Source organism: Colletotrichum phormii (genome assembly GCF_030913505.1).
Source record: "Colletotrichum phormii strain CBS 102054 chromosome Unknown BDP81scaffold_6, whole genome shotgun sequence".
NCBI lineage: Eukaryota > Fungi > Ascomycota > Sordariomycetes > Glomerellales > Glomerellaceae > Colletotrichum > Colletotrichum phormii.
The window spans coordinates 807,093-829,971 of NW_026851448.1; the positions used below are offsets into that span (position 1 = coordinate 807,093).

Below are 22,879 nucleotides of genomic sequence, written 5' to 3' on the forward strand. Positions count from 1 at the left end.
GCGATGTTTCTCCTTGCGAACTAGATTGATGGACCCTTCTGCAGGAACCGTCGTTCGAAGCGTCCGATGCACAGTCCATGGCCCCGTTGCTGTCACCAAAACCAGGGGCTTGTCTCTGCTACTCTAGCCCTGTTGGGGTCAGATGGTCACGAGCAGAGCGTTCTTGGCTGGTAGGCAAGGAACAAGATTTCCACTATTGACTGTGGCTCGGAAATCTTACTGACTTTCCAGCCCGGCTCCGGTCAACGTCAACGGCCACCGGCCTCCTTGTGATCTGACGGTGTTGCTATAATGGGCAATCATTTCCCCCTTTAGCCCCCTTCCCCATCGTGATGGCTAGAGATGAAGGGCTTCTCCGTTCGACACCAGGATGGCTTAGCTGGTAACGACGTCTGTCATTGTAAAGATGTCAATGTCAGATCCCAAAGTGCCTCTCTCGTCGTTAATGAGCCAATGAAATAGCGCCAAGCCATGGCTGCCCTTTCGGATCTGCCTCCCGCGATGCTGTCTGTGCGATGCGAGAACTGAGCTGGGCAACATCAAAGCACCACCCACACGATACAAGAAACAATTCAAGATCGAGATTATCCCGTATTCTAGTACAGCGCAGCAGCCACGTAGAAGCTTTCTTCGTCCAATCGGCAACAATTCCATGGCATCGTCGGATTCATCGGGAAGATACAGCCAGTATCTTAGCAAGGTCATCAGTTAGCGGTTCGTCTACGCTCTGCCTTATAAAGCGCTAGATCTACGAATAGATAGACGACGTCTTCTTACCAATCCACGATTCCCTAGATGGCACACATGATTTGCTCGTATCGCTTAGCCTCTTCCCACAAGCTCACGAGACTGACTCGCAATCTAGCATTGTAGGCTGACGGCCTGCTGGGTGAGATTGCGACTACCGAAAGTCCTGGTTCTAATTCTAGGTAGGCTTCCTGATGATCCATCGACACGGTTCAACTTACACGCCTGTCACCTCGCTTGGCCTATGGCAGATGACGTCCACAAAGAAAACGAAACAAGACGACCTCTCATGTTGAACAGCGCCATCAGTGTGTTTCAGTCACGGTCTGCCACAGCTACACGACATTCCCGCCCTCTCTCTCTCTAGGTACAGAGTACGGAAGCACAGAAACCGCTATTGTCGGGTTGCAAACCATCTGCAGGCGTCCGACGTCAAAGCTCTCGCCGACAGCTGTCACTTCCCGCCGTGCCGCCCTACCCCCGGAGAACCCTGTAGGAGGGGCCTTCCTTAATCTCCGCCGACGTCGTCGCGTTTGTTGCCCCGACGCAGATCTCCTTGACGAGGCCTGAGTGAGGATATACATTGACCTGCTCGGCTGTAGCTCAGTAGGAGATTCTCACCCAACAGGACTCCATAGACTGACAAGTATCCGGAGAGCACGGATAGCGCATCATGAACTTTGTAAAAAATCGGGTGGCTGGAAGGAGATCCACAACTCTGAAGCAGCGCGTGAGCAGGGTTATCGGCCATTTTTGAAGGCAACGGCTGCGTGGGAGAGGCTTCTTCTACTTCATGTGGAGCACCAGGGGGGAGAAACAATCGTAGATCTTTTCCCACACCCACAACCTTTGCGCCTCCTCGGCCGGTCGTCATTTACTGCGGCGGGGTACGCGAACCTAGGGCAGAACAATCCCGGGTCAGCCCACCGACCCGGGCCCGCCCCTCTGAGGACTCGGGAGAAGGAAAGAGGTACTCGGAGTGGCTGACTACATGGCTTGAGTGGGGAGGGGAAGCTGTTCTCTGCGAGTCTGCTTAGTGCTCTCACATCGCAAGAGGCTCAGGCTCGTCGCAGATAGCGAATGTCGTAAATGACGATGGTCAGAAATTCTGTTACGTGTGGCAGAAACCCTAGAGCCTGGGACTTCTTGATCGGCGACATGGGTTCAGTCAGGGTGACAAGCCAGCATTGACAGGGGCTGGACGAGGACGAGGACGAGACTTCTTTTTCCGACCCCCGAGCCCCCAATGTATGCTCTTGTGTGAATCCGTAGCCCGTCGCTATTATGCTCAATCTCCACAGTATTGTGATTGCTCTACTGCTATGGAGTAGAGAATCGTAGACTTGAAGTCGTTCGCACAAACAGACAGAGACGTAGCGCAAGCGAGGCGACGAACCCAGTTCTAAGACAGGTGTTCCCTCGCCTCTCTCATCTATAATCCAAGACCTCCTTCCCAGAAGTTACCGAGATGACGGGAAAAACCAAACGGGAGGACGAAAAGCAGGTAAGGTGCAAGGTTTGGGTCTCGCGAGATCGAGGAAAACGAACAAGCCGGGGGGAATATGACGTTGTTCTACAAAGATTAGCGATTTTGGTGACTGAGACAAAGAGATCCCATCTCAAGTCACACTCTGCTTACCGCTCCCTTCTCTTTCTTTTTTTCGTTTGATGTTCAAGAACACGGTGTTTGATTTCTCTTTGTTTTTCTTATTCTTCTTTCCTTTGCTCGTGGGTGGTGAGATCAGGGGTTGTGGAATATTGTTTTGGCCATTTTGGGGAGTTTTTGGTCTAGGTTGGATTGGTGATACGAGGGGGTGAAAGAGTCACTTTCTTCACGAGGCTTGACTAGAGAGCATGTGGGGTTGCGAGACTTATCGGCTATCGATACGTGTAGGCGAGATGGTGCAGTCATCTGGGCTAGAATAGGAGAGTATTTCTCAGTGGGATTCAAAATTGGCTAGAAACAGGTTTTCTGGGGAGTTTGATGTGAACATGGCAGTATCGGGAATCCGGATCGGAGACGGGAAGATCTGATGGCAAGTTCCAGATACCAGATATATCAGACCTTTCAAGCTGTTCCATTTCACGATGTTTCGCCTGAAGGAGAGGAGTGATTGGCATGCCGAGTCCAACGGGTCATCTCCCATGGCCGGAAACATAATTCGTGACTAGATCGGTAAATTGATTGTGGTAAGCAAGTCGTGTTTCGATATGAGATGTGCGGAGTGCCAGCTTAGGATGGCCTCGTTCTTGGATAGGTCGGACGTTGAGTGTCGTATTTGGACTCTGGCATAGGGAAGAGGAGTGCGGCTTTGGTCCTGATGTTTCTCGTTGGAAACCGAGGTTGATATTACCCCTTATACGAAGACTCCTCTTACGTCGACCAGCGTCCTTGTTTATCACAATTTGACCAAGACACGCAAGGGATATGTCCGGGTGAAGCTTCGGATAGTCGTCCCTCAACAAGTCAGAGACTCAGATTCTCGTTCCTTCCTATGTCCTCCTCGTCGAAAAGGCAAGCCTGCAGTGCAAAAGCGATGGCTCATACATGATGGCCTCAGCCCGGGTACCTCAGAGTCGGGGACACTTATAGGGATCAAGGTCTTGCCGGATCAGAACAGAATTGTTCATCTACCTACCTTTTACGTATAGGTCTTCCACTGAACCCATGAATCGAGCTTCTCCACCCGTTTCCGCCCCCTATGGGGGCTTCAACAGCGTCCTGCAAGAGTCCAGTGGTAGTCAGCGGAATGTGCCACACGTTCTGAGCCACGTCCGAATTCAGACTTGGCTCCGGAAACCCTTGAGAGGATTGGTAATATTCTTGGAGTGGTTAAACGATCAGAATGGCCGAAGCGAGATGGCGAGAGTAGGCATTCTCGCAGAGCAGCTAATTGATGGTAATATCGCCGGGCTTCCTGGCTATCCAAGCCTCGTTGAAAATAGCATGTGCCCACCACATCGTGTGGTTTCTGAGATGGAACTTGAGCTCCCATCTCGCAACATAAATTTCAACATTCTCGTCATCTTTCTCGACAGCATATCATATTCGTCAAGGTCGGTAATATAGTTCCCTTCTTATAAGCTATACTTGCATTACGATTAGTATTTTCCTAAACTTTAAGAAGCGTGTTCTTCAAAGAATAGATAACCAATCCAAAAGGAATAATAGCAGCAACAGCAACAGTGGGAGCAATAGCAGTGATAGTAGCAATGGCAGCAATAGCAGAAACAATAGGACGAGAGCTCAGGAATCGAGCGAGAAACTGCTCTATCAATGTCAATCTTTACATTGCAGGGTGCTAAGCACCCTGTCTCACAGTCCGGTCATTCTCGAGAAGTTGTTCGATATTAGGAACAACTGGGAATCCTTCACATCTAGCTTTGGCATTCTTATACGTAGGAAGGGAAAGATCTTCAAAATGTAAAAAAATGGGGTATCTAGCAGCTACAGAAACACAATCAATCAAATCACGTCACACATTCCCAAACGCCGAACCGTCACCCGGCCCACCACCTCGTTCACGTCCACTCCTACGAACTCCAATCTTTCTCACCCAAGTCCACCACCCCAGAAACGACTGCATCAACCCCAAATCATTGTCACGATGCTGCGGCTGCGGCTGTGGATGGTGCCGCGGCGAACGCGTCGGCGCCGTAGGCGGTCGACGGCCCGTCAACCGCCTCTTCCTTCTGGGCTTCGTCTCCACCACGGGCATGACGACGGCCGGCGTGAACTGATTATCCGAGCCGGCGTCCGTAAACAGTCGAAACGGCCAGGCGAGCGCAGCGAACGTGTGCCGAGCGAGCGAGTACCCCGCCCGCGTCTGCAGGAGGATGAGCGCTACGATGAAGGGGACGCAGACGCAGACCATTGTTACGGGAAATCTCCAGTCTTCTGGTGAGATTGTAAACTCTGTGATTCCAAAGACTGACTGTAGAGTTTTGACGTGTCAGTATATAGACGTTGAGAAAGGACAGGAGGAAGAGGTGGCAGGCAGGACGTCCACTTACAGTCACAAAAGTCAGGGGCAAAAATACCATAGACCCCAACGTCAGGACCTTGATGTTATCCCCCTGCTCAATCGCCCTCCTCGACTCCTTGATGGAACTCCCGCTAAACAACTGATCCCTCAAATTCTCAATCTCCTTGCGCGTCGCAGCGTTCTTGGCGTGCACCGTCTCCAGATCCCGACACGCGCGCTCCAAGTCGGACCGCAAGAGCACCATCTTATCGCGGTACGCCACGCCCTCGGGACTCTCCGGCGCCGGGTGCGGCCAGAGGGTCTGGTGCCTCCCCTCCCAGAATTCGTCGGGAAAGGTCTCGCGGTAGGCCGCGAGCATGGCGCGCAGGCCCTCGTTGACGACGCCCAGCGTGTTGTAGGCCCAAAAGTACCGCCGGATGTAGGTGAAGTGCTTGTCCTCGAAGAGGAGCTTGTCGCGCAGGCGGGCGTCGAACATGAAGTCCGTCGGCGGGGTGATGAGCTTTGCGATGCGGGCGTGGAGCGCCAGGTTGCGCTTCGTCGCGTCGCGGTATTCCGTCACGAGGGCGTCTAGGAAGGCGTAGGGCCCCGAGGGGAAGTTCTTGTGCGCTTCGGCCTCGCCGCCGCGGAGGGTGTGTTCGTCGTCTGGGAAGGACTGGATCGAGAGTAGGTGCCACGGCGCGAAGGTGTCGAAGAGGAAGCCCTCTTGCGGGCCTTCGCGGCGGCGGGTTTGTTTTACGGATTGTCGTGGTGAGCCGGAGAGGGAGAGGGCGAGGATGGAGCTGCATTCTGCGATGTCGATGTGGTCCCGTGAGCGGCGGTCCGCGGGCCGTTTGTCGTACTTTTGAAAGGGGGCTGGTTCGAGGCCCTCTCCTACCACTGTGTAGTACTTGAAGACGAAGAAGAAGCTGCGCTGGCGGAGGTGTGAGGGTGAAGCATCCCTCGCGAAGGCACGGTGGACGTGGGCTGTCGTCTTCCCGTTGTTCCCATGGTCTGTGATTAGATGGTTGAGGAGCTCCGTCATGTCGAAGTAGGGGCGCATCGTCATGTGTAGCGCGCCGAGCATGAGGGCCGACGGTTCTTGTAGGATCGTCACGAGACCTACGGCCTGACCATCGGCATGGATCTCCTTGAGAGCGTTCCATACCGTCGGGGCGTCGACGATCTGAGTAGGAGTTGGAGCTGCGTCGGCTGCGGCGCCTCGAGGACGGCGGTCTGGGTGTTTGCCCACGGGTCTAGGCGATCCTTGCTTGTCGACGTCGTACAGCTCAAAGGTTGAGCTGACATAGCCCTGGCTTTCGTACGCAGCAAAGTCCTCGAATACCGCATCCTCGTCGATGTCGGTTTGCCGTTTGATCACGTCCGCGAGCGCAATAGCGGCGCCGCCGGTGAAGTCAGTGTACTTGAGATGGCGTAGGAGTTGATTGTCCGTCCATGATACGCGCTCGACGAGCTTGGTGGGAGGGGCTGTGAGGGTCCCATCCGAACTGGTGGCACTACGAGGGCCAGCGATATCGAGCAAGGGGAGATACTCGACGTCCAGCTCCGAGTGAATCGAGGCTGGTACGTGCTTTCTCTCAACGGCGCTGGACAGTGTCCGCTTCTCAATGGGGTCCGAGAAGGTGGAACGGCGGGTACGGCGAAGAGCAAGCTGAAAGGTCGCTTCTGATGAGAGTGGTGGACTTTGGCCTGGACTCTGAACGGGACTTGGTGATGGCCGGAGAAGGGGAGATGGCTGGCGAATGTTGTTTGTCGTCTTGGTATCTGATCTGTCTCTCACGGCACTGGCCAAAGAGTCATGGAGACTTCGTAGGTTACGGAGATATTGATCGTGGCTTGCCTCAACTGCTCTGAGCAGCTCCTCGGGACTCTGGGCTGACATAGCAGTGATTGATAATGAGTATGTCTAAACAAGTGTTTTAGAGATCGAGGAGGCGACTATGGGAGGATAATGGATCAAGAAAAAAGTGAATGCGCTGGGCAGCCCGTCCCTAAACCAGCAGCCCTTTTCTACTCACTAACATGCACAGCCTGCTTTGCCTGGGCCCTCCGACAAGACACCCGAAATCAGGATATTGTGCCATCGGCAGTCTCCAGCTACACCACCAGCACTAGCCTAGACAGCTTCGACGTTCCCCTCACTGAAGAAGATCGACCCCAAATGCGGCTGAGCCGCGGAGCTCAGGGCCCAAAGGTATGGCGCGGCGTCTTCGGTGTGTGTGAGCATGCGCTGCGGGATAAACGAAGGCCGGCAGATGATGGTCCCGTCTCGAGATGACTTCATGGGCCCGGGGGTGCGTGCGTGCGTGCGTGCGTGCGTGCGAACATCGGCCGACATCACCGAACCCAAGCTTTCGGCCACTTGACCGGGTGGGGTGGGCACGGATGTGTTCCCCGGTATGCATCTCTGTGCGCCCCGAATGTGTGGTGTGACGCAGGGAAACGGGACTCAATAATGCTTGCCGGGGGGAAAGGGGAGGAGGGGATGAAGGAGGGGTCCAAGATCAGAAAACACGACGTGGGGTTGAGTTGGGGGAGTCACCGAGGTCAGGTAAAGTAGATTTGGACATGGGTCGTCGGAGTCGGTTAGCGATCACCAAGAAAAGCAGGGCTGTCGATACGGTGTCGTTCGGCGCCGGCCATTAGCAGCGGCTTTCCGCGGCCTATGAAGTGTGAGTCGTAGCTGGAGGTTGATTGGCGATGGCTGCTGCCTTGGTAGTTGTGAATGGCGTTGCGCTACCGCCAAGGAGAATTCACGTGCGTAAAGATGCAACTGTCCAAACCAAGGAGGGGGGAAACGGGGCGCGCGGGAGAGACATCTGGTTGCTGGGGTGCCTTGGTGTGATTTTGGAGAGGAATTCGCAAGCCGTTTGAAAATGTCTCAACCCTCAGTCGCTCGCATGATGCAGATGAAGACGCTAGATCATGTATGTACTGTGGCATCTTTGCATGGAGCTTGGCATCCGCTTTTTCTTCACCGAGAGCCTTGGATCAAAACCAGAAATCTTGCAAGTAGAAAAATTGTTACCTACTAGAAGTGATTTGACACGTAGCCCACCAAGAGGGGATCAAAAAGGCACATTATGCACAGAAAAAGGTATCGTTTGCATCTAATTACTAGGACCAAGTCCCTTCTGCACTTGGCCCCTCTCCAGACCATACCATCTATACTGAATGGCTCGGGTACCTTATGCAATCATCATCCAGGTCGTATTCTTCGTGTAAACCGCCATCCTGCGCAATTCTAGTCGAATAACCTCTGGGTCGGCAAAACAATGGGGGTATGGGCAAAAGCGTCAAAACATCTCTCGACAGGCGTCACCTAGTGAGTAGCGACCTCCTGGACCTTGCCGGCAGCGGCAACGGGCTTGTCACCGGTGTCAACGTCCATGGCGTCGTCATCAGCAGCCTCACCCTCGCCCTCCTCCTCCAGCTCGTCCTCGCTCTCGCCCTCGATATCGACACTGCCGTCATCCGACATCTCGTCCTCCTCGGCAGGAACAGCCTCGCCCTCACCGTTCTCGACGCCAGCCATCTCGGAATCCTCACCGGCGGGCTTCTCACCGTTGGCAGCGCCGTCGAGGGCAACCTCGGCCTCCTCCTCCTCCTCGCGCTCCTCAGCACCGTACTCGTCCTCGTCAGCCACGAGGTCAGCCTCGGGCTGCTCAGGGGGGAACTCGGCGGGGGCGGCAGCATCGTTGTCCCTATGGCTCTCGGTTAGCTCCACTATTCTGTCGCTTCTTGATTTCCCCTCATGGTTATGAAAACGTACCACTTGATGGCGAAGCGGGTCACACGAGGCTTCTCGGCGAGAACGTTGCGCTTGACTCGCTCAATGATGGGCTTGGAGGGGGGCTCGGCGTTGAGCTCCTCAGAGTCGTACTCATTGTTGACATAGTAGCCAACGCGAACGAACTCGCGACCATCGTAAGCGCAGGTCAAGAGGATCACAGTGACACCCAGAATGTCGGCGTCGGGAATTCTGGAGGTGTTAGGCGCATCGGCCTCGAATATGAACTTGTTGACACCGACGGGAACGGGTCCAACGAGAAGACTGTCGAGCTCTTGGTCGTACTGATCACTGTTTTCCCGACAATTAGCGAATGGCGGTGTACGTGGTGAAAAATTCCACTTCAAACTAACCTAGTCGCAGAACCAACGTAGGTCAACTTCCACTCGAGATCTGATTGAAAGTTTCTTAGCAAAATCAAAAATGACTGGTGTTGACTGGCGTTGTTTACCCTTCTCCAAGGACTCCAAGCACTCGAAGGTGATCTCGAACTCGTACTTGTCCGTGAACTTGGCGGGGTTGTTCAGGACCTGAACGCCCAAAAGCGAGACGATCGACATCGTGAAAGGTGGGCGATGAAGTATGGGTTAAGAAAGTGGTAATGGGTGTAGAGAAAAAGTCTGCGCGACTTCGAGTGAAGGAAAGTTGAGAAGAAATTCGTTGCGTAGACGTCGGTCTGAGGTGGTGCGTGGAGTTGGTGTATTGAGAAGGTCGGATTGTTTTGCAGCAAGCAAGATGGAAGAAGAAGGCTCGGCTCGTCAATTGCAACGGGACAACGACGTGGGCCTGGGACGCGCCTGCCTTCCCCCCTACTGCGAATTTCGCGTAAAGTGGTCTACACGTTAACGCTAGCCCCTTTCGGCTCTCGCGCCTGTCCGTGTTGCCTGTCAGGTTCCCGTCACCTCCCAGCCACACAAAGCGAAGCTTGGAGATGGCTGATGCCTTCCATAGTCATTCTACCTCAACGTGCTCACCTGAGTGGAAAGTACACCATGTAAGGTAGCTAGAATAAGCCAGCATCTTTTTTAAAACACTGAGGCTGTGATTGTTTGATATCATCAAAAGCCGAATTACTCGCAGATACTTGGGTAAAGGACCAGCCATCTGCCGCCCAATGCCCTAGCTCTATTCTTGCTATTCTGGTTGTTCTTACTATTCTTGTTATTCCTACCATTCCTATTATTCTCGTTGTTCCTGCTGTTCCTGCTATTACTGCTATTCTTGTTAGTCCTACTGTTCCTGCTGTTCCTGTTATTATTGCTATTTATGTTATTCTTATTATTCTTGTCCTTATTTTCTTTATTATTTTTATTGTTTTATTGATCTTACTATTCTTATTATTGCCTCTCATCCCTAGTTTATTCCTCAGAGAATATGCTCTGGATATGAATTAAATACCAAGGTCATTGTAATAATCTTGTGTTGACACTTGGTAAGGTAGGTAGGCTCTGGAGTTGGAAGTTCAGGCCTTCCGGGTTGCTGGTTATCCGATAAGATTGTCTTATCAGCCGTAGCTGGGTTCAGCCGAAATTTTGCCAGGTCACCGCCAAACCACGCTAGCCTGGTTTCGGCGTCTACTTTCCTCCAATCTTTCACATTGCCAACAAGCTGCAACCTTCCAATTTTGCGACCCGTTGGTCTTACAGGCAGCCACCATCATCAGCTTCACTGCCCGCCGCAGCCATCAGCGACCTTCGATAGCCGATTACGAACGACACGCCTCTTTCAAGAATTTCTTTTGCGACCATTTGTCGATCTTCTGCGAGCCGGATTACGCCTTCCTCGCCCGAAATACCCAGCGTCTTCGCGCCTAGGGCGATCCATCAGCTCATAGCTACGACGACCGGCGCTACACTGCAAAGTCAATTGATCCTCAGGTTCTCGGTTGAAAGCATCGCATCGTGATCTTTGTGAAACTTTGCGACCCAGATTCTTCGGAGAGCTCATCATCGCAATGGATCCCGAACTCCCGCAGAACGACCAGCAATTCGAGGGTGCGTCTTGGGGAGAAGATGGATATGAAGAAACAAATGATATACAGCATAGCGACGAACAAAGTCAAGATCCTGCCTTCCCACTTGATCAAGCTGCGAATGGTGACTCAGAAGATGCTGGCGAATATGACCCAGAGTCGGTCGCGATAACTTCAGTTCCAGAGACCGCAGAGCCCAGTCCCCCCGCCGAATCAGCCCCAACTCCTACCACGTCCACATCCATCAAGCCGAAATCAGGCAAACCCAAAACACAGGGAGGATTCCTAGTGGGAGACTCCGATGACGAGGAGGAAGATGCGCCTACTCCGGCATCGAACGCTGTTCCTGCTGCTCCTGCGACGCAGACTCCCATTGCACAAAACCCCCCTTTCCCTTCTGCATCTACTCCTGTCCAAGGCCAAGTGAGCGACACCCCAGAGCAGGTGAACCATGGAGTTCCCGTGCGAGCGCCAAGTGCGGCATCGAGTGCAGCGCAAGCGCCACCCCCTCCAGCAGTGCATCCTGTCCCGAGCAGAGACCCGAACGACACTTTTGGCATCTTGGAGGATCGTGTGAAGGAGGACCCGAGAGGGGACATGGACGCCTGGCTCGCATTGTTCGCCGAACATCGACGCTACGACCAGTTGGATGAGCTGCGCGCTGCCTATGAGCGATTCCTCCAGGTGTTCCCCCAGGCTGTGAGTGTAATGTTGCTTGTGTGCAGCGAAGTTGAAAACTAACACATATCTAGGCCGACATTTGGGCCGACTGGGCACAGCTCGAGTTGGACTCCAACCGCTTTCAGGACGCCGAAGCGCTCTTCAGCCGATCACTGGTCAACGTGCCCAATGTCAAGCTCTGGACCGTATACCTCAACTACATCCGCAGACGATACGATTTGAACAACGACCCCAACGGGGAGTCTCGCCGAATCCTGAGCATGTCCTACGATTTTGTGATTGCTTCCGTTGGCATTGATCGTGACTCGGGTCAGCTATGGAAGGACTATATCCAATTCATTAAGAGTGGCCCAGGTCAGGTCGGAGGCAGCGGCTGGCAGGATCAACAGAAGATGGACCAGCTGCGCAAAGCCTACCACCGCGCCATCACAGTTCCCATGTTTGCGCTTACGGATCTGTGGAAGGACTACGACCAGTTCGAAATGAGCCTAAACAAAACCACTGTAAGTTTCGTGTTCCCTTAGTAGATGAATGACTGTTGCTAACGACACAACAAGGGCCGCCAATTCATCCAGAAGCGATCACCTGCCTACATGACAGCCAAGGCTGCAAACTCTCAGCTAGATCGGTTGATTCCCAGGCTCTCGCGGACGTCACTCCCTCGACTGCCCCCTGCGTCAGGCTTCTATGGCGACCAGGAATTCATGGAGCAGGTCGATATCTGGAAGAAGTGGATTCAGTGGGAGAAGGAGGATCCGCTGGTTCTTCTGGACGAAGAGCCTGAGGCCTATAAAACTCGCGTGTTGTATTGCTACAGGCAAGCGTTGATGGCTCTTCGTTTCTGGCCCGAGATGTGGGTGGACGCAGCAGAGTGGTGCTTCGCCAACAACATTGCGAAGGATGGCAAGGAACTGGGCCTGTCTTTCCTGACAGACGGCATTGAGGCCAACCCCGAAAGCGTGTTGCTTGCGCTCAGACATGGAGACCGCGTGGAAACGACCTACCCGGCCGGAGACGATGATGCGAGCAAGGCAGCCCGCGCCAAGGCGATCAGGGAGCCCTACAGTCGCGTCCTCGACACTCTGTACGCCATGTCCAAGAAGCTCAAGGAGCGGGAAGAAAAGGAGGTTCGCAAGATCGAGGAAGCTTCGGCCCAAGACCCTAACATCAAGGACTCGATCGAACGCAACGACGACGATATCGACGGCGAGAACCAGCCCGGTGAACTTGGAAAGGACGAGCGCATCAACGCAGTGAAGCAGGGATTCTCGGTGCAGACGGATATGCTCAAGCGCACTATTTCATTCGTGTGGATCGCGCTTTGTCGGGCTGCTAGGAGGACACAAGGCAAGGGCAACACGACCTCGGGCCTTCGACAAGTGTTCATTGAGGCCCGTGGCCGCGGTCAGCTCACCAGCGACGTCTACATCGCTGTTGCGAAGATGGAGGCTCTTATCTACAACGACCCGGCCGGTGGTAAGATCTTTGACCGCGGTGCAAAGCTTTTCCCCGAGGATGCTAGCTTCATGCTCGAGTACCTCAAGTTCTTGCACTCCAAGGGTGACACGACAAGTGAGTCCCGGCTCCTCTCATACTCAAATGGATTCATGCTGACCCATCCATAGATGCTCGTGTTGTTTTCGAGACCTGCGTCAACCGTCTCACGCAGAAAGATGATAAGAAGGACCAGGCAAAGCAACTTTACTCATACTTCCACAAGTACGAATCGCAGTTTGGGGAGCTCTCCTCCATTGCCGAGCTTGAGAAGCGCATGTCGGAACTCTGGCCTACTGATCCCAGACTTTCACGCTTTGCAAATCGTTTCTCAGTAGACACATTCGATCCCATCGCCTACCGCCTTATCATCTCGCCGGCCGTTCAACTGCGGCCGAAGATGCTGATCCCAACCATTGAGCAGCCGACCTCAGTTCGACAATCACCGATGGCCTTGCCGGTTCGTCAGACGGCCAGCCCGGGCCCGCAGTACATGGGCGTCACAAACTCTCCAAAGAGACCCTTCGCAGGCGATGATTATGAAGAGCTCAACAGGCCACGAAAGCTCGCCAGAGGAGAATCGCCTCTCAAGGGTGCCGCGGGTCGTCGCCTTGACCAGCAAAGACGCAACCAGGGAGCACCCCTTTCCCGAGACATCACTTTCCTCTTGGGTATTCTGCCGCCGACTCACGCTTACGCTCACTCGCCCAATGCATTCCGTCTGAGCGCGCCCAATCTCGTTGGTCTGATTCGCGACACTCCTGTGCCCGATTACAGCGCGTGGAAAACCCAACAAGAGCTCGGCGCTCGACAAAACAACGGTATGCAACCCCCTTCCCACAGCCGACAGGCATCTGGTGACTACGCTGGGTACGGAAAGAGTGGACGAAACTCGCCCCAGAGAGCCCTCGACCCATACGATGGGTCGGGTAGGCGCCTGGCATCATCCGGATACAGGAGCTCTCCCCTCCGACCTGGTTCCAGTGGCGGAAATGCCGACCCTGCTGTATACAGACAGGACTTGCCGCAGCAGGGACAGTATCCACCAGCGGCTTCCTTTGATGCGAACGCTTCTTGGGCACCGCAAGCGCCTGCTGGTTACGGCCAAGCACCAGCACAGCAATATGGCAGATATCAGTATTGATCTTGGAGCTGACGATTGGATTCAGGGGCCGGTTTCCGAAGGGTTTGGCCTTAATTACGATGTCTCTCACAGACTCGGCCGACCACAGTAGTCGGTATTTGGTGGCTCATCAAACATTGGGAGGCTCGGCACGTTATGTTGTACCCTTCCTCTTGAGCTTTGGTTCATGATTTCGAGGGCATTCGTTTTCTCGTTCCTCAAGGGAATATTGGTCGCAAAGTCTGCGACATCAGTGTTCTGTATAATACAAAAACTTCAAGGGGCTCCGCATTACGAGGGGCGTTCAGGGCGGCGGATATTTCACTCGTACTGCTCGCGAAAGCAGTGCGCACTATTTTGTCAAAAAGCATACGCCACGGCATTGCGTTCGATGGCTCGTTCACAAGAAAAATTTGGGAATGGGGATGGATGGCGGACAGCTGCATGGGATACCAGCACTGAGGTGTCGCCTAGTTTGGTTAGCTGGCCGCTTGAGTAGTCAAGAAATCTGCTTTTGAGACAACACTCTCTTTTCTCCTGTGTCTTATCGTGTGATTGTTTAGTGATGATCATGTTCGGTCACCTCTTCTATTCTGGTGTACCTCATGCTTGCTGGCAATTGCTGACGGCAGTTACGCACATCGCGGGCAAGTTGGGGGCCTTTAGCTTGATAATCACACTCTGTTGCTCATGAGATTACCAGTCCGTCGCCCTCACATAGACGTGGAAGGCTTCGTTGTTGACCAGGCTTCGAGGTGACTGGCATTGCTCGTGGTGATTGCAGACCTGCCACCTCATCAAATATGGGAACAGACCACAGGTGTATCATGGGCACTCTGGGAGAGAACTGTCCACGTCTGGTTATCGAATAATGGAGTGAGACCTTAGCGAATCACCAGAGACACGATGGCCATATCGTCCATCGCTGGTCGACTGATGAGCTCCGTTACAAGTGCGAAGCCGGGTGGTTTCACGCAAGCTATGGTGGATTTCTTGGGGGCTTTGGATGAGCCGATATTTTGTTCTTGATTTCGTCATCATCATGAGGCATTCTGAAGCATTTCTGAAGTAGACGAGCAGCCTCATGCCTGACGGTCATGCCTTCCTTGAGTAATAGACCGGTAGCACCTTTCAGCCAACGAATATTCAGTCAATGCCAGTCCTGTATGTTGACTTCAGTTGATCACAGGCTGTGTGTAAACGTGCTGGTTTTCCGAGGGTCTCACGTCCTTGACAAGTTGGGCCTTTTTCCAGGCTTGAGCCTTGTTTTGGGCCCTGGTTTCTGGTGTATTAAAGGTCTTGATATGATTATTACGTTGTAGCATCATTCACGAGTCTGGCTTTGATGCTCATAGGTGTTGTGTAGCTTACCGTTGATGACATATTCGGATCGTATATAGCTGATATCAATGCCATTGTTTAATGAATTTCATCACCACCGTATGCTGTTTATTCCTGCTATCACGCCGTGTCATTACGCTAAATGATGGCATTCATGCTGGCGTTCATGCTGGCGTTCTCACCGCCTTGACGACCATCTGGGCGTCTTGGTTGAACCGTATGTTCAGTGTTCCTTCCCTGTGGCCCAAATACGGCATGTCTGTAGTGGCCTGGGTGTTGATATCTAGATGCGAACCGGCCTCAAAGTTGAAAATTTGATCATGTTCATGTAACCAAATGGTTTGAAAGTGAAATTCTGATGTCCTAGATCCCAATATCTCTCATTTTACCTGCCTTCCGATCCTTCTTGCTGCATTCTCCTCCTGCTCCTTCTTCAGAACCGTCTCAGAACCGTTCAGCTGATCTCCAGATCTCGCCCTCTTCTCTGGAGGCTATATAAACCCGCCTCTCGACCCTCCAACCTCCAGACTTCTTCTTCTTCTTCACACACACACACACATCACTCACTCTCACACTTATACTCACATACTTACAAACAATTCAATCACAATCACAAACTTCATCACCTTCAACCTTCAACTCAGGTAAGTTCACAACACATTCATGCTTGACATGCTATACATATCACCAAGATACACATGCAAATAATATTGCTGCCATACCTTCCTCCCCAATTTCACAAGCTGCTTCCTTCCTCAGAAGCTTGACACCTCCTCTACCAGGTCTACAAAAAGGCCTCTTCTCTCTTCTGCCAACCCATCTCTTCGTCTTCCATACGCACACACACACACATCACATCACAACTCAATCTCAATCTCAACCTACTTCAACTCAAACAAGGTACCCTACCCATACATCCCTCCTCAATTGAAAGAGAAAGACCCTAGCTTCCATTTTCACATCTCCTTCCACATCTCCCGTCCCTTCCCTCGTCGATTCCTGCGCTCCAGATTATTTCCCTCTCTCTAAGTTCGTTTCTTCTCCCCAGATTATTCATCTCTGATTACCTCCTTCCTCGGATCCCTTTGTCAGTTGCCCAGGCAGCTACAAAAAGGGCTCTCTTCCTCCAATTCAAATCTCAACCTCTTCCTCTCAACATCATCTATCTCAGCATTCAGATACTGACTACAAACAGCGATATCACTCACTACACTACGACAACCCAACTTCCACAAACGCAGCGACCATGTCTTCCGCCGGTCGTTCCCCCAGCCGTGGCCCTGGCAATCCTGGCAGCCCCGGCAGATCTGGCTCGGGATCCCAGTCCTCGCCCAAGCATGGCTTCGGACCCTCCATGGGTTTCGACCCCGCGAAGCCCGATGGCGGTCCCAACAAGGACCACATCAACTCCCGCATCGACCCTCCCCCGGAGTCGTACCTCAACGCTGGTGAGACTCCCTTCGTTCGCAGACCCGGTTTCAACACCGCTGGCAAGGAGATCAACCTGGAGGTCAACCAGTTCCGCGTCAAGCAGTGGAACGACAAGATGACCATCTACCAGTATGATGTGTCCATCTCGCCCGTGCCCCTGAAGTACAATGTCGTCTTCAAGAAGGTCTGGGACTCCCCGCCTGTCCAGGCCATGCTGGCGAAGTACAAGACCCTCTGGTTGCAGGATGGACGCAAGTTGGCTTGGTAAGTTATTCTATTCTAATTATCTACTGTCTCTAACACAAACATAGGTCCTCGGCTCCTATCAACCGTGGCGAGGAACGCTTGAAGGTTGACCTCGACGAGGGCAAGCCGGTCCGTCCCAATGCCAAGCCGCGCGACAACTCCTTCTTCTTCGTAATGAAGGAGACGAAGAAAATCAACCTTGCCGCTCTTGAAGCTTACCTCACTGGTAAGATGGACTGGGACAACACTGTGCTCGAGTGCATGAACTTCCTCGACCACCTGGTTCGCCAGTACCCCAGTGAGAACCTTCTCTCTATCAAGCGCAACTTCTACAACGAGCGCGATCGGAAGGCCATGGACCTTGGCCCTTGCTTGGAGGTTGTCAAGGGTGTCTACTCGTCGGTCCGGATGAATCAATCGGTTATGAACAAGCTTGGTCGTGGGCTCGGTCTGAACGTCGACGTTGCCAACACGGCATTCTGGAAGGGAGATAAGCAGCTGCATGTCTTCGTCAGGGACTTCCTGGGTACCTGCGACCGCAAATGGCAAGGTCTGTCCCCGCCGGACATCGCCAAGATCTTGAAGCCAGTGCGCCAGCAGGACAAGAACGGCAAGACGGTGCTCACCATGTCGGATGCCTTCAAGCATCTTAGGAAGCTGGCAAAGCTTCGATTCTCCCCCAAGCACCGCGGCAAGGAGAACTGGAACAAGGTCTACACCATCAAGGGCTTTGCATTCAGCCCGACCTACGGCGAGAGTGGTGCTACTACTGACAGCATCGTCTTCAACAACAATGGCGAGGAGATGAACATCACGAAGTACTTCGACAAGACCTACGGCTACAAGGTTCAGTTCCGTGACTGGCCTGTTGTTGAGACCGCCAAGGCCGGCTTCTTCCCCATGGAGGTCTGTGTCGTTGCGGCCATGCAGCGGTACAATTACAAGCTTGACCCTGATCAGACCTCTGCAATGATCAAGGCTGCGGTCACCCGCCCAACCCAGCGCAAGGCGGACATTATCAACGCCAAGAACCAGTTGGCGTGGAAGGAGGACCCCTACCTCCGCCAGTACGGTGTCGTCTTTGACGACCAGATGGCCAAGACCAAGGGCAGTCTGCTTGAGCCCCCCAAGATCCAGTACGCCAACAATGTCGTCAGTCCCATGTTCGCCGGTCGCTGGGATCTGCGCGGCAAGAAGTTCTGGGTTCCCAACCGTGTTCCCCTGGCCTCCTGGGGTATCGTGATCCTCGAAAATTCCACTAGCAAGGCCAATGCCCAGAACTTTGCGCAGACGTTCAAGCAGACGTACACTGGCCATGGAGGCAAGATCGCAAAGGACGCCGTTGTCATCGATAGCGAGGCACGCAACAACAATGTCGCTGATGCAGTTGCTAAGGCGTATGCCCAGATCAAGGCGAAGACTAAAGCCACCCCGCAGCTGCTCTTCTGCATCTTGCGATTCAACAATGTTGGATCTTACGAGCGAATCAAGAAGTCCGCCGATTGCCGATTCGGCCTGCTCACTCAGTGCGTCCTTTCCCGCCACGTCGACAAGAACCAGGCCCAGTACCATTCCAACGTGGCCATGAAGGTCAACGCGAAGCTTGGAGGGGTTACCTGCCGTATCCCTCACCCATCTGGTCCTTCTAACAAGAGCCCCCCGTTCTTCAAGGAAGTCACCATGATGATTGGAGTGGATATTTCCCACGCGACCCCTGGAATCGACGCTCCCTCGATGGCGGCGATGACCATGTCGATGGATGCCGATGCCACTTTCTACTCGGCCGCTGTTGAGACCAACGGCTACCGTGTTGAGATGCTCTCTCCAGTTAGTGCCCGCACTTTCCTTGGTCGTCTCATGCCCACCTGGCACAAGCGTATGGGCCACCCTGCGCCTCCTCCCCACATCGTCTACTTCCGCGACGGTGTCTCTGAGGGCCAGTACTCACAGGTGTTGGAATACGAGGTCGGAACGATGAAGAATATCATCAAGAGCATCTACCCCACTGCTAAGCAGCCCAAGTGGACGGTCATTGTGGCTACCAAGCGCCATCACATTCGATTCTTCCCCCAGACGGGTGACAAGAACGGCAACCCCCTCCCCGGAACTGTTCTCGAGAAGGAGGTCTGCCACCCCTTCTGGTGGGACTTCTACATGTGTTCCCACGTGGCCATCCAGGGAACTGCTCGACCTGTGCACTACACCGTTCTGGTGGACGAGGCCAAGATGAGCCCGAACGATCTCCAGCGGATGATCTATGGTCAATGCTACCAGTACGCTCGCTCGACGACCCCCGTCTCTCTCCACCCGGCTATCTACTACGCCGATCTCGCATGCGGCCGTGCTCGTGCACACGAGAACATTGCTACATCTCAGGGCTTCCGTTCCGGTCCCAAGGCGGCGGAGATGGTCGATGACCGAGGCGCCCGCGGTCTTAGCATGTTCGAGGGCGAGCGTCCTACCGAGTCCCTTCCCCTGCTGCCTCTGGGTGGCAATGGCCCTGACGCTGACCCCCAGGCAGCTGACATGCTCAAGAACACCATGTGGTACATCTGAGTGTGCACACCAGAGGTTCCGACAGGCAACGATTGGCAGAAGTGGGATGGAAGGGTGACGATGGAAAGGTGGCGATGGGGGAGGCGAGCACGGTTGGCGGTTGAAGGAGAGTGCGGGAGAATCAAGTTTCTAGTTCCGGGTCAGTCAGGAGAAGAATTGGCCTCAATCGAGCAGAAAGTAGATGGGAGTACCTGGGTGAGCAGGCCCTGCTCTGCCGAGCGTAGATAGCGAACATTACCATTCCCCAATTAATCACGGAGTCTTCTTGGTGATTGTGAATTGTTCTTCCGCAGCAGAATCTACCATCAACGCTTGAGTTGCCAATATCTATGGCACGCGGGACATCAACCACGCCAAAAGCCACACATTTCCTCACCATGATCTCTATAAAGAGAGGCCCAGCTTTGATGTAAGATTTCTTGATTTCTTGGTATAGTAAGTAGTACATGACCCTCATAGACCGACGCTGAACAACACCCCCTACAAGTTGCAGTGGAAAACCCGATCAAAACGCTTCCCTCCTTTTCCTCCCTATACGCACGCAATACGAACAATTTTGAAGCAAATGCTGCTTTGTTCCCGTTCCCACACTATCGATCGCTCTCGGTTGGCTTCCGACGCGACGTGTCGAAAAGGGCTCCACATGAGCTCTCCGCTTTCTTTCACGGAAGCTCTATCCCGAATGACATCAATGCAACTCCACCCCCGCCATCGCAAACCCCACCTCCACCTTTCCGATAACTCGGCACATTATAGCCCGCGAATCGAGCGGCTTGGCTTGGCTTTTCAGAGTATTTACGCGACGCTGCCGACAGTACACATGCTTATTTCGCAGTAACGGTGACGCTGGGGATGGAGAGGTTCTCGCCCTTGCCCGAGGCAATGGGCATCTCGCGGGCCTTCTCATCGGAGCCAAAGTTGGAGCTCGCGCGCCGACTAAGCGTGAGACCTGCCGTGGATCGCGCACCCGGGCCATAGTTGATGTTGCTCGCCTTGTCGAGCGTCTCCTTGCACATGCGCAGGAAGACAGCGCCGAGTTCGGGTCGGTGCAGGGGAATCAAGCTGAAGAACAGGGAGGCGGTAATACGGAAGAGGGTCTTGCGGTGCAGGCGGACAGAGTACGTCTCCTCGAGGAACGTGAAGAAATGCTCCTGGAGGCTCTCGAGCAGGTCTGAGTCGGCCTCGTCGAGGAGGGGCTTGTCATTGTCGAGAGCGTCGCGCAAGTCATAGTTGTTTGCGCTCATGAACAGGATGTGGTCGTAGCCGCAGAGGGACTGGAGAACCTTGCCCAAATCGTAGTGGATATCGCCCTCAGGCGTCAGGGTGTTCTCCAGCTGGCAACGCACGTCGATGAAGCTGACAAACTTCTCGTCCTTGGAAAGGATGGCATTGCTGAAGACCGGGTCACCGTGAATGACCTGCGCGTGAACGCCCTTCTCCTCAGCCTCGTACGTGTCGAGGAACTCGTTGATACGGGCGAAGAGAGATGCAGCAAGGGGACCAAGTGCATCATACTTTTGCTGGTCCTTGTAGTAACGGCTGCGCAGCTTCGAGCCGTAGTTTGCGTAGATGTTGACGCGGTTGTTCGCTCGCGCGAGGGAGTGCTCCTCAAACTTCTTCTCCAGTGCACTAGGGATCTTGAGCGTGGCCTTGTCTGTGCTGCCAGTGGTGTGGACGGTGTGGAGGGCCTTGAGAAGGGAGATCAGGCGACCCTTGGTGATGGATCGACCGACCAGGAGATGAGAGAAGGTCAGACCGCGGCGGTTCTCCATGGTGATGTTGTAAGTGGTGGTGTCGGGAATGTAGTCCACGTTAAATACGGTGGGGAAGACTTGGGCGATCTCGGCGGGCATGTGGGAGTAGAAGAAGAGCTCGCCAAGAATGTTCTCAGACTTGCTCGACTTAATCACCTTATCGCCAATGATCTGAATGGTGTTGAAATCGCGTGCGGCAATCATGCCGGCCTTCTTCGCGTCGTCACCCGTCGCTGCATCTTGTCCGATCAGCGCAGCCGGGTCCTGCTCGTCCAAGAGCCAGCCAATCTCCCGCATAGTATCGAGGTTGGCGTTGACAGCCAGGTCATCGACGTAGACGTCGGCGTAGGGCTTGCCAAAGTGGATATCGTGGTATGGAATCTCGTACTTGGCCAGCTGGGCAAAGGTGACAGGGCCGACGTCGGCCAGGACTGAACCCAAGTTTCCGTGATGCGTGCGCATGCGGCGAGCCGTTTGCTATTTAAAAGTTAGCACAAAGTCTTGGAAAATGCAGGGAGCCATGATCTGCTCTCTGCTCGCCAAGCGCCAAGAGTCGACTTACAATGATGATGTAGTGACCAGCGTTGTACAGCTGCTGGACGAGGCGAATGTTCTTCTCGATGGGAGGGCAGGTGGAGTAGTCTCCGGCCACCGCAGGCACACCGACCAAGGTCATGTCGAGATCGAAGCAGAAGCGGCGCTTCTTCAGCTTAATAGGGAGGTTGGAAGTATCGGTCTTGAGGAGCTTCAGGAGGTCCTTGAGCTGCTCGGGTGTGCCAACAACGCTAAAGTCCTTGGTGCTGACAGGCATGCCCAGGTACGGCACGCCGTTCTGGATCATGAGGGCGATCATCTGGGATGTGTAATACTCGCCGACCTCTGAGCCGTCGGGCCTCTTCATGTCGAGGTTATGGGCAGCCCATGACTTGAGCTGGCCAGCGGACGGGAAAACGTATGCGCCCGTGTTTGCCTTGTTGGAGATGGCCTTCTTCTCCTGGATGTCGACAATGCGCTCTAAACCATCCCTGTAGTAGTCATCTGTCAGAAATTGCCTTTTGGCGAATAGTGGCTCGCGCTTCGCGCCCGGTGGACACTCACTTGGGTTCTGTCTTGATGTAAGAGAAGATCGGCTTGTCGCCAATGTCGGGGAAGTAGAAGCAGCCGCCGTGGCCCTTGGGCATGTTGCGAATGTCCTGGAGGACATCGGCCCAGTAGATGGTGTCGCAGTCGAGAGAGACAGTCTTGCGCTCGAGGTGCTTCTTGGTCATGCTCTGGGTGACGATGAAGAGCTATGAAGGATCGTCAGCGATGCACTTCCAAGCCCGGCCTTGCCCCTCCTTGCGAATCGCGCAAAGGCGGAAGAGGCAGAGCGCCGGTAAAAGAGCAAGAAGAGATCCGGGAGAAGCTCAGGGGAATGCTTACCGTCTCGCTGGCACCCTTGGTCTGGTGGCGCAAGCGCAAGAGTCTGAAGTCGATCTTGGAAAAGGTCTTGCTCACGAGCTGGCCGATTCTGAACTCGTCGTCGACCTCCTCGTTGATGGCCATCCACAGGGTGTCGCCAGGCTTGAGGCTCAGGTTGTCAATCAGCCATAGCAGCATGGGCCGGCCGACGATGTTGATCAGGGGCTTCGGGTAGCGGTAGCCCTCCTTTGCGAAACGGGAACCAATGCCGCCAATGGGGATAATGACATTGATGGGCTCGTGGTTGACGTCGCCGTTAGCAGCAGCGCCGTTGGCGGCTGCCTTGGTCTGAGTGGCCAT

At 53.9% G+C, this 22,879-nt stretch overlaps 6 protein-coding genes across 6 annotated transcripts; 2 read left to right on the plus strand and 4 right to left on the minus strand.

Moving 5' to 3' along the window:
- Positions 1-893: 893 nt before the first annotated feature.
- BDP81DRAFT_192177 (uncharacterized protein) lies at positions 894-1,898 on the minus strand. Its single transcript, XM_060582425.1, has 2 exons — positions 1,392-1,898; positions 894-1,335 (listed from the first exon to the last, which is right to left on the minus strand). Exons 1-2 carry the CDS (start codon positions 1,619-1,621, stop codon positions 1,083-1,085), a joined length of 483 nt encoding a protein of 160 aa, XP_060447435.1. The 5' UTR covers positions 1,622-1,898; the 3' UTR covers positions 894-1,082.
- A 2,181-nt stretch (positions 1,899-4,079) lies between these two features.
- On the minus strand, positions 4,080-7,038 carry BDP81DRAFT_422758 (uncharacterized protein). The gene is made up of 2 exons (XM_060590026.1): positions 4,762-7,038; positions 4,080-4,682 (listed from the first exon to the last, which is right to left on the minus strand). The coding sequence occupies exons 1-2, from the start codon at positions 6,610-6,612 to the stop codon at positions 4,224-4,226; spliced, it is 2,310 nt and encodes a 769-aa protein (XP_060447436.1). The 5' UTR covers positions 6,613-7,038; the 3' UTR covers positions 4,080-4,223.
- Positions 7,039-7,843: 805 nt separating this feature from the next.
- On the minus strand, positions 7,844-9,322 carry BDP81DRAFT_192204 (ASF1 like histone chaperone). Its single transcript, XM_060582426.1, has 4 exons — positions 8,972-9,322; positions 8,874-8,913; positions 8,503-8,811; positions 7,844-8,434 (listed from the first exon to the last, which is right to left on the minus strand). The coding sequence occupies exons 1-4, from the start codon at positions 9,078-9,080 to the stop codon at positions 8,053-8,055; spliced, it is 840 nt and encodes a 279-aa protein (XP_060447437.1). The 5' UTR covers positions 9,081-9,322; the 3' UTR covers positions 7,844-8,052.
- A 1,152-nt stretch (positions 9,323-10,474) lies between these two features.
- On the plus strand, positions 10,475-13,811 carry BDP81DRAFT_392242 (mRNA 3'-end-processing protein RNA14; the record flags this gene model as incomplete). The annotated part of the gene is made up of 4 exons (XM_060587679.1): positions 10,475-11,191; positions 11,245-11,676; positions 11,731-12,745; positions 12,799-13,811. 4 exons carry the CDS (start codon positions 10,475-10,477, stop codon positions 13,809-13,811), a joined length of 3,177 nt encoding a protein of 1,058 aa, XP_060447438.1.
- A 2,623-nt stretch (positions 13,812-16,434) lies between these two features.
- BDP81DRAFT_344887 (piwi domain-containing protein) lies at positions 16,435-19,612 on the plus strand. The gene is made up of 2 exons (XM_060586080.1): positions 16,435-16,826; positions 16,874-19,612. Exons 1-2 carry the CDS (start codon positions 16,486-16,488, stop codon positions 19,362-19,364), a joined length of 2,832 nt encoding a protein of 943 aa, XP_060447439.1. The 5' UTR covers positions 16,435-16,485; the 3' UTR covers positions 19,365-19,612.
- A 576-nt stretch (positions 19,613-20,188) lies between these two features.
- BDP81DRAFT_459461 (capsule biosynthesis phosphatase) lies at positions 20,189-22,879 on the minus strand (the record flags this gene model as incomplete). The annotated part of the gene is made up of 4 exons (XM_060593541.1): positions 20,189-21,595; positions 21,681-22,143; positions 22,217-22,407; positions 22,541-22,879. 4 exons carry the CDS (start codon positions 22,877-22,879, stop codon positions 20,189-20,191), a joined length of 2,400 nt encoding a protein of 799 aa, XP_060447440.1.